At 32.7% G+C, this 12,524-nt stretch overlaps 2 protein-coding genes across 7 annotated transcripts in view; one reads left to right on the top strand and one right to left on the bottom strand.

Annotated features, from left to right (window-relative positions):
- Positions 1 to 4,318, bottom strand: part of LOC132731102 (uncharacterized) — a 29,482-nt gene extending 25,164 nt beyond the window's left edge. For 2 of the 3 annotated variants that reach the window (XM_060717221.1, XM_060717238.1), the window contains exons 1-3: positions 4,015 to 4,318; positions 1,251 to 1,287; positions 410 to 494 (exon numbers count right to left, since the gene is read on the bottom strand). In XM_060717221.1, coding sequence (XP_060573204.1) covers positions 410 to 494; positions 1,251 to 1,287; positions 4,015 to 4,126 — 234 coding nt within the window. In that variant the 5' untranslated portion in view covers positions 4,127 to 4,318. The remainder of the gene's footprint in view (positions 1 to 409; positions 495 to 1,250; positions 1,288 to 4,014) is intronic. The other variant, XM_060717229.1, reaches the window with a different exon arrangement.
- Positions 4,319 to 4,331: 13 nt separating this feature from the next.
- LOC132731121 (uncharacterized) lies at positions 4,332 to 8,781 on the top strand. 4 transcript variants are annotated; one of them, XM_060717266.1, is made up of 5 exons: positions 4,332 to 4,428; positions 5,911 to 6,070; positions 7,508 to 7,669; positions 8,244 to 8,546; positions 8,646 to 8,781. In XM_060717266.1, exons 2-5 carry the CDS (start codon positions 5,941 to 5,943, stop codon positions 8,747 to 8,749), a joined length of 699 nt encoding a protein of 232 aa, XP_060573249.1. In that variant the 5' UTR covers positions 4,332 to 4,428; positions 5,911 to 5,940; the 3' UTR covers positions 8,750 to 8,781. The 4 variants fall into 4 exon arrangements, with proteins under 4 accessions (XP_060573249.1, XP_060573243.1, XP_060573234.1 ...); XM_060717260.1 differs by having other exon boundaries at positions 8,244 to 8,579; XM_060717251.1 differs by having other exon boundaries at positions 8,244 to 8,781.
- Positions 8,782 to 12,524: the final 3,743 nt, after the last annotated feature.

Genomic DNA, 12,524 nt, shown 5'->3' with positions numbered 1-12,524 from the left:
TCTTTTATCTAGGATTTGTTTTCTTCTTTCAATTTACACTAAAGAATACATAAGACATGTGAAATTTCAGGACAAGGTATGAAGTGTTAATTGTCCATTTAATATTGGTTTGGGAGTTTTAGGAATTTACCCAAAAAGTTTCCCTGGTTATCTTTTTACTCATCAAAACAATTCCAGCATCTTCTACATTTGATTAAATCTACTTCACTACCTGGTAAGCTAGTGCTTTGTCTTCACCTTGAATGTAGAATTCTTTCTCAGTTTTAAATATGTGTTTACATTACCGGTATATAAACAGATATCAGAATGTACAGACAAATGCATTACCCATGAAGAAGCTTTATGCAAAAACAATAATATTTAAGAACCTTAATAAGTGACACATCTATAAAAGTAAGCAATACATCACCTCCGAGATGGATTTCTTCGTCAGTGTTCCCTGTTTAGGCTTCTTTAGTTTTCCAGAGCCTGTGACAGCACTCTTATTTCTTCCTCTAAGAATTGAAACAAGAATCTAATGTGAGTGGAGAAGAAACTATTTAGCTTACTATGGTTAATTGTATTTCAGATTATTATTGTAGTTCTCAGTGTCTATTCTAGAAAGGGGGATGGGGGGATTCACTCATATTTTTGAGAATTCCCCCCTATATTCTCAGAGGCAGGGGAAAAATTTTACATAGAGAATGAAAGAAAAAGATCAATGAATGTTATAAACTCTCACTTTTAGAAAAAAATCTCCCATTTTTCGAATCCTAGGATAGACACCGAGTTCTTTTTATTTTTTTACACTGAAATTAGGTATATCAGTGTTCTAAATTAGCAGTAGTCCTATAGCCACCGACTACTAAATTTCTCCTCAGGCTACCAATTTTTCACAGTAACAAGCCCGACCAGGCTACTGTATTTTCAGAGGCAATATAAACAACTGTTTTGAACAAATGAATCGTGCTAGTGAAATGTCTTTTGGGCTAGTGAATATTCCAATCTGGTAGTCCGACCAGCCTAGTGGATTCAAATCTTAATTTCTTACACTGGGTATATGTAATAAAAACAAACCTGATTGTCAACATTAAACATGAACCAATATATTCAATGTTTATCTTCATCTTGCACATGCTTAAAGCAGCATGCCTCCAGATGTCAGAGTTAAATATTTCAAGAAAATCAAACTTGAGGAAAATATACCAAGTAAAAGTAAAAAATTTAGATTCAAGTTATAATTAACATTTTATGTGTCATATATGTCTTACCTTTTTCTTCTTCCATCAACAGATCTTTGTTGTTCATCTAAAATTATAAAGCAATGTTATTTTGGAAGTATAAAATGAATGCTTGCTTTAGCTTTTAGACATTCCTAGCACAATCTATTGATCAGGCATAAAAATGCAAAATTCAAACCCTGGTAGTTCTAATATATATTTGTGTAGAGTTGACCTGTGCTGTATTACATATAAAGGTCACCAAGCTTGTTCTATAAATTCTTCAAGAAATGAACATCAATTTACTAAAATATCTTTTTTATTTTGAACTTAAGTGTTTTGGTGTTAAAAAGATACAACAATCAATATTATAAATAAGGTTTAGATTTTTATTTCTAGAATTGCATATAAAGAATTATCTTAAAGGACTGTATGCATGTATATATATGTGCCAGGAACAATAACTCATATATGGCACACTAGTCTACATTTAGCTCATTTGACTGAGCCTTGGATTCTGAATATGGTGACTGGTTCGATTCCAGAATGGTGCATGTCCCTTTCATTTTAATTGATAATGAAATCCTTTCTATAAGGTCTTTGGAAGTAATATCAGTTACTTTGCGAAAGTGAAGGTATCTAGAATTGGTAAACTACTTGAAAGCCTTTCAAGGAATGATGCCGTGGCTGAACCATGCTCTGGTGAATTCAAAGTGGCTTATAGCCACGATTGAAAGGATACTCTGGTCAGGCCTGAGGCCATCATCCAAACTTTTAAGAAAATTTTCCCTACAGATCTCATAATTTCAAAGCTAGAGATCTAAAAATTTGACAGAGCACAGCTAGATCTACTCTTTACTAACAAATTAGTTTATTTATTTCTAATTATGTTGACATTTATCTCTGAGGCCGTCATGGAGGGTATCAAAATTACCCAAATTGTCCACGCCACAGTACCATATGTAAATTGTGTCAGGACTGAGATATGTAGATAACATTGATTTAATCAAGACAAAGCTTAGGTTTTTTATTTTTTCTATTTCTAACAATATATACAATTTTTTAGCAGCAAATGCTGAAGTTTTTGATATTCTATTGCTTACTCTGAATTATAATTTTACCGTTTTCAATTCTTGAAATAAATTTTATTAGATCTACATAATTATAGAAGAAGCATGCATTTATTGTCGATATAAACAAAGCGACTGATTGATTGACAACCACCGAATAAAGATCTAAACTACATTTGTAAATCAGGCATTTTCAGGGCCGTCTGGGTTTTATGTCTGTCCGGTTTTAGTGGTCCCCAAACTACAACAACCACCAGCAATAACTCTTGTGTAATGTTCACATTTTTACATGACAGATTTGTCTCCCATATTAAAAGAAGGCAATCCGGTCAACTCGTCCCCTAGTCAACTCGTCCTCTTGTCAACTCGTCACCTTTTTGGTCAACTCGTCCCCTACTTTTGGTCAACTCGTCCTCAAAGAGTCAACTCGTCCCTAATATGGTCAACTCGTCCCCTACGTTCGATCTATTCGTCACTATTATGTTGTAAATCAATGTCTTTAAATAGTACTTTTTATGTAAAATTAATAATGAATTTGATTGATATCGAAATATTAATAAAATAACGTCTTTTTTACGTTAAATTTTAATGATCTTTATCTAAGCGCACGTGCATAGCTTTGATGTAAAACTACAAAGACAGTTAAGTTTGCAAACATTCAATTAATGTTTAATTAATCGGAGTTTTAATGATAATTAAAACTAAAATTAGGTCCAACTCTTTGATTTTTACCTCCTCCCTGAATGGATTAAAGACTGACGACAGATTAACAGAAATTAGGAGTGCTAAAAACTTTCTGTCGGTGCGTATTGATCTCATTATAGAAGGATCGTGTCAATTAAAAACATGATAATTGTTTGTTGTGAAATTGTCAATTGTTTCTGATTTTTTAAAATTGCATTTCATTGTAATATTATGGTCCATTATCATAGGAGTTGTATAAACATACATGCCTTTTGAAAGAGTTAGTATTTATTTATTTTTTCATAATTTTTTTAAATAAAAAATCCGTACAATAATATTTGCCTTGGATATTAACTAATTGAAAACATAAAGTAATTACTAAATATTCAATTGTCATCTAATAATTAGTAAAGATTAATATTAAATTTCCATAAATAAATCTTTAAACTGATCTCAAAGAGGAGCTGTATAAAACCGAGTTCCAGAATTTCTTGTATAATACAAGTCAACATATTGAATGTATTAATTGTAATGAATTCAACATTTTCATATATTTAACCATACACCATCAAAAACAAAATTCGACATTTGGAAAATAAAATTTTATAACAACCTTTGGCACGATTTTCAAGCGATTTGTATAATTTCAAATTAAAGACACACGTTCTTTAAATATATAAATACGTATCCAACCACAGAGGCAAATGTGTCTTTAATCCTATTTTCAAATTACTATGTGTTTTCTTTAATAACCAAAGGCACGTGCCATGATATATTTAATTAACAACAAATAAAAACTCCAAATATTCGCATACAAAAAGCGTCAAAATATGTCCAGTTTAGTAATTTTATAATGTATTATTTTAACAGTCTATAATAATTTATGAAATATATGAAAAACAAATAATAATAAAATATAGGGGACGAGTTGGGGACGAGTTGACTAGGGGACGAGTTGTCCAAGGGACGAGTTGACCAAAAAGGTGACGAGTTGACCAGAGGACGAGTTGACCAGGGGACGAGTTGACTCTGAATCAAAAGAAGGAATTAAATTTCTATACCATCAGAAAATATACCAAAAGACAGGTTTCCCTTCAAGGTTTCCTGTGCATTTTCAGTGAAGACATCATCTGTGAGTTGCTGTTTTGCCTTGACTCGAGAGTACGTCTTCATCGTTTTCTCCCCGTGTTGAAAAATTTATTGTTCCTGGGTTGAAAACTTCCAATTGTTCACCATTTACATCAAATAAAGTGTTTGAAAAGATTAATAACTGACAAAGTGAACTTTTAACAAGTATTCTTTAGTTTGTTTAGCCCTGGTTATTAAAAATATACAACTAGTAAGAGAGTAATAGAGTATTGACTATCTGCCGAGGATTCTGACATTTTGGCGGGAGTGCATAATTTCGCCTCAATTCGTTGAAGAATTTGCAGACGACTTTTCATTTTATAACATCATTGACACATTGTTGAAAGGTATGAAAGTATTATTTTAATTAAGAAAACAATTCTATTTCATTTATTTTTAAAGAAAAATACATTCTTACATGTTTATTTTGATACTTTCTGCATTCAACGACTCCGTCTGACTATTTTTCTAAGAAAGACAACTCAATGCATGCTGAGCCTTTCGTCCTCAAAATATAACGTAACGTATCTAGACAGGGATTTTTACGCAAATGGTTACTGTAAACTTATATATGTCAAAAACTAATGCTAATCATGTATCGTCATGATGTAAGGAATATATTCGAGTTTTTATTATTTAGATTCTATTCATTTATTTTTTGTTAAACAGTCCAGATCAGTCTATCTACACCTACTGATTGTTGTAGGCATTTAGATCATGATAACTTGAAATTAATTTTCTCATGCTGGTTGATGCCATACGAGTTATTTGTCTCCTAGGCTAAAAATGGTCGTATTAAAATTAGATACAGTCATTATTTTAAAAGGAAATTTCAGCTTCAGGATACCGTAGGCATACAGTACAGTACAGCTAGGTCTATTTGATTTTCAAATAACAAAAGTCCTACGGGTATTTTAAACTACAGTTAAGAATCATTTAGTGTAAAATTTTATGGAAAAGTCTACAGGAATTTAACTGTGTTTTCAGGTATCAAGTGTTAAAAACTTCGAAACAAAATATTTAAATCTGGTTTGCCAAAATGACTGAGAACTGTCACAGAGCTATATCTTATAATTAATTTAATCTGTTATAAAAATCTCTGGCACTGTTTCCACTGTTTACATGCTGCTTTTATTTAAGAAGCCTTTATGGGAAAGGTTTGAATCATTCTGAAAAGGTTTACCTGCTTACCTTCTTACGGTCATTTTATATGTTGTTCCCAGCAATTAATGCCTTATCCACACATGAGATCTATATAGGGTGTACATGTAGGTTATATAATACCAGGAACGTATATATCGTCTGATAATACACTGTTTTTCCCCTTGAAATAAATACCTTAGTTATTGTAGATATTTTTATGCCCCCACAATGTGGGAGCATATAGCGTTGCACTTGTCCGTCCGTCCGTCTGTCCGTCCGTCCGTCAGTCCGTACGTCCCGAAATCTTGTGAACGCAACTCCTCTTAAACCGGATGGCAGATTTTGCTTAAACTTACAGGGATGAACAACCTTAATGTGTAGATGGTAGTAAAGGAAGGAATTTTTGCTGCGACCAAATTTAACAGAATTATGGCCCTTTGTTGATTTTTTCACTATACACTATGTAGAAATTTTGTGAACGCAACTCCTCTTAAACCGGATGGCAGATTTTGCTTAAACTTTGCTGCGACCAAATTTAACAGAATTATGGCCCTTTGTTTATTTTTAGTTTTTAACTTGTGGCACATGTAGTCCAAAAAATATTTGACAGAAAGATTGACAGAACAGTGGCGTGTGGGGGCATCCGTGTCCTATGGACACATTTCTAGTTTATCTTTATTTCTTAGACTAAAACTATACGTCTGTATTGAGAGATAATGTATTCACCGTTTCAAGAAGTTCCATCTACTCCTTCGATGTCAATGTACACTGCAGTACTAAGACACAACATGTGTACACCAGAAGCAGTCGTTCCAGATATCATATATGATAGAGCAAATAGTCCAGGTATGCCGTCTTTGATATGATTTTGGTTATTATATATAAAAATACATTTCAAAACAATGGAATTAAATACATATGTATTATTATATATATTCTCTGGACTCCATTTATTATATTAATATTTGTTATGCTTGCAATACACAATGAAATATCTTACAGCCAAGCATTTATTGCAAACATTTTCTCTTATTTTCAGTTATTTCAAGTAGATCTACTGTACTGGTTGGGGAGATAACTTCGGCTGGTTGATAAACTCGGCTTTTTGTAATGAAAATGGAGTTATCGGAATTTTTAATCTAATCAAGCTCACCATCTCATACTATCGCTGGAATTCGACAATATCTGTAAATTTTGTCAAGTTTGGTAAGATATTTAAAAAATAACACAGACTTTTACCTGTTTGTTTACAAAACATGCCTATAAAAAGTACGGGAATCCCATTGTTGTGCGCATGTGCAGCAGATGCTCATTTTGAGGCCCGCACAGGGGTACTTTTATATATTGACCGACTACCGGTAATACAGACGACGTTTACGTATACATTTTGTAGATGAAATTCAAACTCACTTTTGTCTTGCTAACTCAGAAAAAAAGGCTGATTACACAATTGTAATCTTTAAGTGGAATGGATTGAAAGACTGATATTAAATGCTCCTTTTATAATTATGTTAATGTGTAGGTTGAATACCACTAAATTAATTTCTTCTTCACTCTGTTAAGCTAAGCAAAAATAAATTTGAATCACTAATTATTTAACTACATATTTTGTTATACGTTTATTAATGATAATGCATGTGTTTTTACGGAAAAATGATTTATATGTTACATAGTACGTTGCATATAAATATCGTGTTAGATTATACCATTTTAAGGCTCAACAATTTTGGTAACAAATATTTTATATTTGACATAAATGAACAGCAAAGAAATAATAAAATGTCTAAACATGTTATTTTACGTTTTAACTTACTCATTTAAGAAGAAAAACAAAGAGCCGGAATTATCTACTCGCATGCGTTTAAAATATCCTTTTTACGTACCTCTTCCAGGGCCTCTCAAAATTACCCGTTATGTTTCTAAATATAACTTTTATGGTGATACCGGAATATCGAAGAGCTGAAGTTTATTATGGTGCAAGATTCATCAGAATACGTAAACAAATAAATGAAATATGCCCCCGAAACACTGATTTTCGGCCGACTTTATCTCCCAAACCAGTAGCTCTTTATGGTTTGTTTTCTTTTACTTATGTTTCACGTGTGTGTACGATAATAATTTTACATTTCCCGTGCAGCAGGCAGAAATAATTAATGTTATATCATATATATTTCAATGTTAAAGAAAGCCTACTGTTCTTGTACGTGAATGTGTTTGTATGTTGAAAGAAACAAAGATCTATAGATGAACAAATTTATCTCTTTTCTTATCAAATGACTTTAGAACAGTCAAGGAGTGTACCAGGGACACCACTTCCGCCTGCTTTACCATCATCACCATGGACACCAAACGCAAGGTCACTGACAAGGTCAAGGACAGAAAAAGGCAGACGATATATCTACAACCCATCACTTATTTCTTGTCTGTTTAGAAGTTCACCTGCAGGTTTGTATTTCTGTTTTATTTTGACACATAAGTTTACGTGTCACAATTCTAAGTCGTCGAGCGTTCTTTGAATGTTTTAAAGTTCGGTTTCTTTCCTACATTACCCATATGAGTATGTACTACATGTCGCTTAATTAATTCAATCCTGCAAATTAAATAGGTCTATAAAACTACAGCAAAGCAAGCATATTGTATAATAGTTTTAATGTTTGGTAACACTTTAATCACAAAATGTACTGTCCTAGTGCTGCATGGTATGTTTAATAACATTTGACCTTTCTGTGCAGGCCTTGTTGCGTCATTTCATTATCTTCATAGGTTTTCTTATAATCTGTAGCAGGCAGATATTTCTTAAGAGAGAACAACACTATGTCATATTGAAATTGAAACGTTGAAGTACGAATGTAGAGATTTTATAGAATATTTTGCAGCATGGCAACTACAATGACGGTGGAGTTCGTAAATTCAGCGACTCTAGGGACTAATATTGCCTCGAATAGTAACTTCTAAAATGAAAAATGATACCCTTTTTCAATTCATCATATAGAATCGTACGAGATACTTTGTTTTTCAGGGAGTAAAACTCTCAAAGAACAAGAGGTCCCTTCGACGCCTGTTGGAGGGTTTCTTCTGCCAAGCACACCAACGCACACGCCCAGGCGCACTGTTACCCCCAAAATTCAATTTAACAATCCAAATATAAGCACCAGTGAAGTTCAGACACCCGGTATAGATGGCAAGGTATATGCAATCGACGCTGCAGGGGACAGACCCCGGAAAATAAGAAAGGTTGAGAATAAGTCTGAGACTAGTCCACACACCACCCCTAAGTCAAGACCTAGAGGTGAACGACGCGAGGCTGTGGCGAGGCCTAGAGGTGAACGACGCGAGGCTGTGGCGAGGCCTAGAGGTGAACGACGCGAGGCTGTGGCGAGGCCTAGAGGTGAACGACGCGAGGCTGTGGCGAGGCCTAGAGGTGAACGACGCGAGGCTGTGGCGAATTTTAGACGGTCACCTGATGCTGTACTGAATAATGACGGTGATTCTTCTGCCACTCATGATTTTCTTGATCTTATCTGACCTGTAACTAATAAATGCAGTCGCAAAACTAACATTGTTATACACTATCATCGAGCACCATAATTGGTCAGAAGTTAGGGTCATTCAAAAACAACTGCATCAACAACAAATAGGCAAACATGAATTCTTACAATTTTATGAATCCAGTTTCTTGAATTATTATTTTTATTGTTTTGTTTGCAAGGTTTGAGTTTTTTTGTTTTGTTTTTTGCTTCGTAAGAAGTATAGAATCAAGACATCGATTTTAAATTATTTTTTTTGTAAGGATTGTAAAATTTAGTAAGTTTCCGAGCTAAACTGGTCAAAGTTTTAATATCATTAAACCTTAAAACATTTATATTATATGAAAAAAAAGTAGAATAAAACCTGAAACATGTAAGCATAACCAATGCAGTCGTAATCGGAATATTCTTTTGAAAAAAGAAAATTGAGAAGACAGCTTGTATGTAATTATTCAGCTCATTATTTGTCACCATAGTAAATTTTATTTCCATCATAGATAGAAGAAAGGAGAAGAAAAAAACGTTTCGATTAAAACATATGAATACAATATAAATAATGCTATATTTGTTGATACATTTAAGAAATCAACAATTTCAAATTCGTTTTGAATTGGTTACTTTTAATCATGTGTACCAGTACTTCTAGATTTCATTAAAACCCCATTCTGTCAAAGGTTAAGGAACGTTAAGAGGACGTTTTAATTTACGACCGGTTTGTTTTAAGCCTACACGGAACACTGAATTTAAGAGTAGGATAGCATTTATGCATCATTCAAATACATGCTTTACAAAACTGAATATTTCAATATATTTGGCATATGTGGATATCTGATAAATCTTGGGGTTTTTTTTTGGTTAACAGATACATTACCAACAGATATGCTACCAATATTTATCTAGACGATTTGGCGGAGTTTTGAAATAGTTTCAATTAAAAACATGATAGCATAACTTTAGCATGATCGATTTATAATGTTTTGATCTCAGTTTTATTGGAAAACTGAAAATGTAAATCAGAAATTAAAAAAAAACAAACAAAAAAACAAATGAAACGCAAAAGATTTACAGTTTTATACCCTGGAATAAATATTTATTGATATCTGTTTGGCTTGCAAAACTTGAATGAACAATAAAATGTAGAGGACTGTTTAACTTCTGGTAACGTATCTGTTTATCATAGTTACGTATATGTTCAGAAACAGGTTTGAGCACTGTTTAATATATATTACTAAATCTCCATAAAAAACTTTACTTTAAATTAATAACATATGGTAGTGCACAAATAGACTGAACAATAAAGAAACTTCCCCTGCGTTTAAGCGGATATACGGTGTTATTTAAAAAAACCAAAATGTCAAATGAGCTACATCTATTCGGGAGAACGATTAAGTGTCCGATTAAATAAATGTTATATCGATTTTAACTCGTTTTGCAGGAGAAATCTGCTGAACGCGATTTTCACGTGCATGCACGGACCAGTAGATTCGTGTATATTTTATGAAACCTTTCAGTGTGTTTTTATAGACTTTAATGTCAATAAGAAAAAGACGTTGATTTGTTTTTCAGCTTTCTTTATTTTTGATATGCCTTGAATTCCGCGAACGTGCCGAATGCCGTCGCTATGAATATTGGATGATAAACTCGTGCGAGGAAACGATTTCAAGCAACAGGGCGTACAGAAGATTTACAATGTAGTGGACGCCCGGGGGGGGGGGGGTTCTTTCTTGGTCTGGACAGGCATTGCACATGGCTTTCACACTAATCTCTTCGTTATCGAAGGGAATTTGTATGCCCAGCGCTACCGAGATGAAATTCTTGTGAGGCATGTTATACCACTGTTTCGAAATAATGCCAATATCACGATAATGCCACAAGCCATACAGCTATGGACACTGTGAATTTCCTCAGAGCGAATAACATTGTATTTATTAATGTGACTGGCCAGCCAAAGGCCCTGCCATAAATCCCACTGAACACCTTTTGGATAATTTGGACCAGCGTGTTAGACGTATTACAACGTCAAAGCCGAAATCAATACGCTTATCCGTTCTATGCGCCAACAATGCCAGGCAGTCCATCATGCTACAGGTGGTCATACCCGATATTAATTTGTGATTTTGCTGGACGACCCCTTTACTTTAGTACATTTATACTCACTACTTCGCATTTTAAAAACTATAACCTTATGATATAATCTCGACTTTAATCCTGATTTCATATTTTTTTCCACTAAAACAGGTAGAAACTCCGCCATCTACTAAATATTACAACAAAAAACAAAATACAATTTCATACTTCACATATAGTTACTTATCTTCAATCTTTAATATGATATGTTAATATATACGAATTCATTACGAGCGGAATTCTATGAACATTTCCAGAAAGTGAATTGAACTAAATTCGAACCGGAAGTTTGGTGATCATGCAGCTGTTCTAAATCACAACAAAACACGTGCTTAAAGATAAAGAACCTTTATTAAATTGAAAAATGTTTACAAGAATATTATTACAGTTATGATCTGCAGACATAATACTGCAAAAATGAATCAGTACAGATTTTTCGTCAATACATAGTATTATATGAATAATGTAAATTAATATACTATATCATTCACCAACATAATATACTTCAAGTATCGATCAAGACACCACCTCATGTATACAAAAAATCGCTTGAAAGGCCACTTGAATTCATCATTTGAACAATTATAAAGCAAATTACAAGTTTTGTTTATTTGTTGTTGTTGTTTTCAGAAGTGGGAAATTTACCAATAACACTTAAAAATGGCATTTTGTTCACTTTCTATGTATTGTATTGTAAGAAAGATTTTACCAATTTGTTTGTATTTATTCGTTAGAAGGAACACTTGTTTAATAAGACAGAGGTGTTTTTTTAAAGGATGTTTAATCATATAGTATTTTTCTATAATGGCACACTGTTAGAAAATATTCTTTACGTATCCTTTAATTGATAAGCTTAAACTGGCTTATTGATTTATGTTGGACAAATCTAAATGTAAAACGAGCAAATAATTTTAAAAAAGACATTCTTACATTGCCAAGTAAATAATAAACAATGCGAAACTTTCCCAAATTCATCTAACAGAAAAACCACAAGTTTACTAGATTTTTTAGGCCCATATAACGCAATGTTGATTATCATAAATATAATATAAAAATACAAACAAGACAGAAAGTGCATCTGCATATTTCGGTTTACAGATGACATTGTTTAAGGGCCGATCACTATGGATGCAATAATTTTCGTAAAGCACTGGTATGCAAAATGACAAAGAAATGGAAAGTTTCCTTTTGACAGTTAAGTTATAATTAGCGTATTTCATTCAATTTAAAAATCATATTCAAACAATCTTTGGTGAATTTCTTTTTTTAACGTGGTGGAACTTTAATCAGATGAAAACTGAAAGGCACGTGATGAAAAGTATGTCGATTACAACAAAGAAAAAAACTTTGTTAATCTATGACGTAATCGTAAATGTATACATTTTTTTTAGGAAAATGATAATTGAAAATGATAAATACAATAAAACAAATATAACTTTTTAACACAATCGACAGCAAAACAAAATCTCTTATACAACTATTATACAAATTTTCCACAAATGATGTAACTTTAGAATGATGTTTGCCAGAGTTACTTGTGTAAATGAAATACTTAACAAAAGAGTTTGAATGGATTTAAAATATGAACAAAAAATTAAGCTTTATTTACCTATAACTACATCATTGCAAGCTATCATTCCATCAAA

The sequence above is a fragment of the Ruditapes philippinarum genome, unplaced genomic scaffold (assembly GCF_026571515.1).
Source record: "Ruditapes philippinarum isolate M1 unplaced genomic scaffold, ASM2657151v2 ctg41_1_1_1_1, whole genome shotgun sequence".
Lineage (NCBI taxonomy): Eukaryota > Metazoa > Mollusca > Bivalvia > Venerida > Veneridae > Ruditapes > Ruditapes philippinarum.
Note: the sequence above shows the minus strand (reverse complement) of the source record. Positions and strands in the feature narration are given on the sequence as shown.

Coding starts and splice junctions, on each gene's coding strand:
- LOC132731121 (XM_060717251.1), top strand. CDS start 5,941: ATGTATTCACCGTTTCAAGAAGTTCCATCTACTCCTTCGATGTCAATG. Junction 6,071..7,507: donor TGATAGAGCAAATAGTCCAG/GTATGCCGTCTT, acceptor AAATGACTTTAG/AACAGTCAAGGAGTGTACCA. Junction 7,670..8,243: donor GTTTAGAAGTTCACCTGCAG/GTTTGTATTTCT, acceptor TTTGTTTTTCAG/GGAGTAAAACTCTCAAAGAA.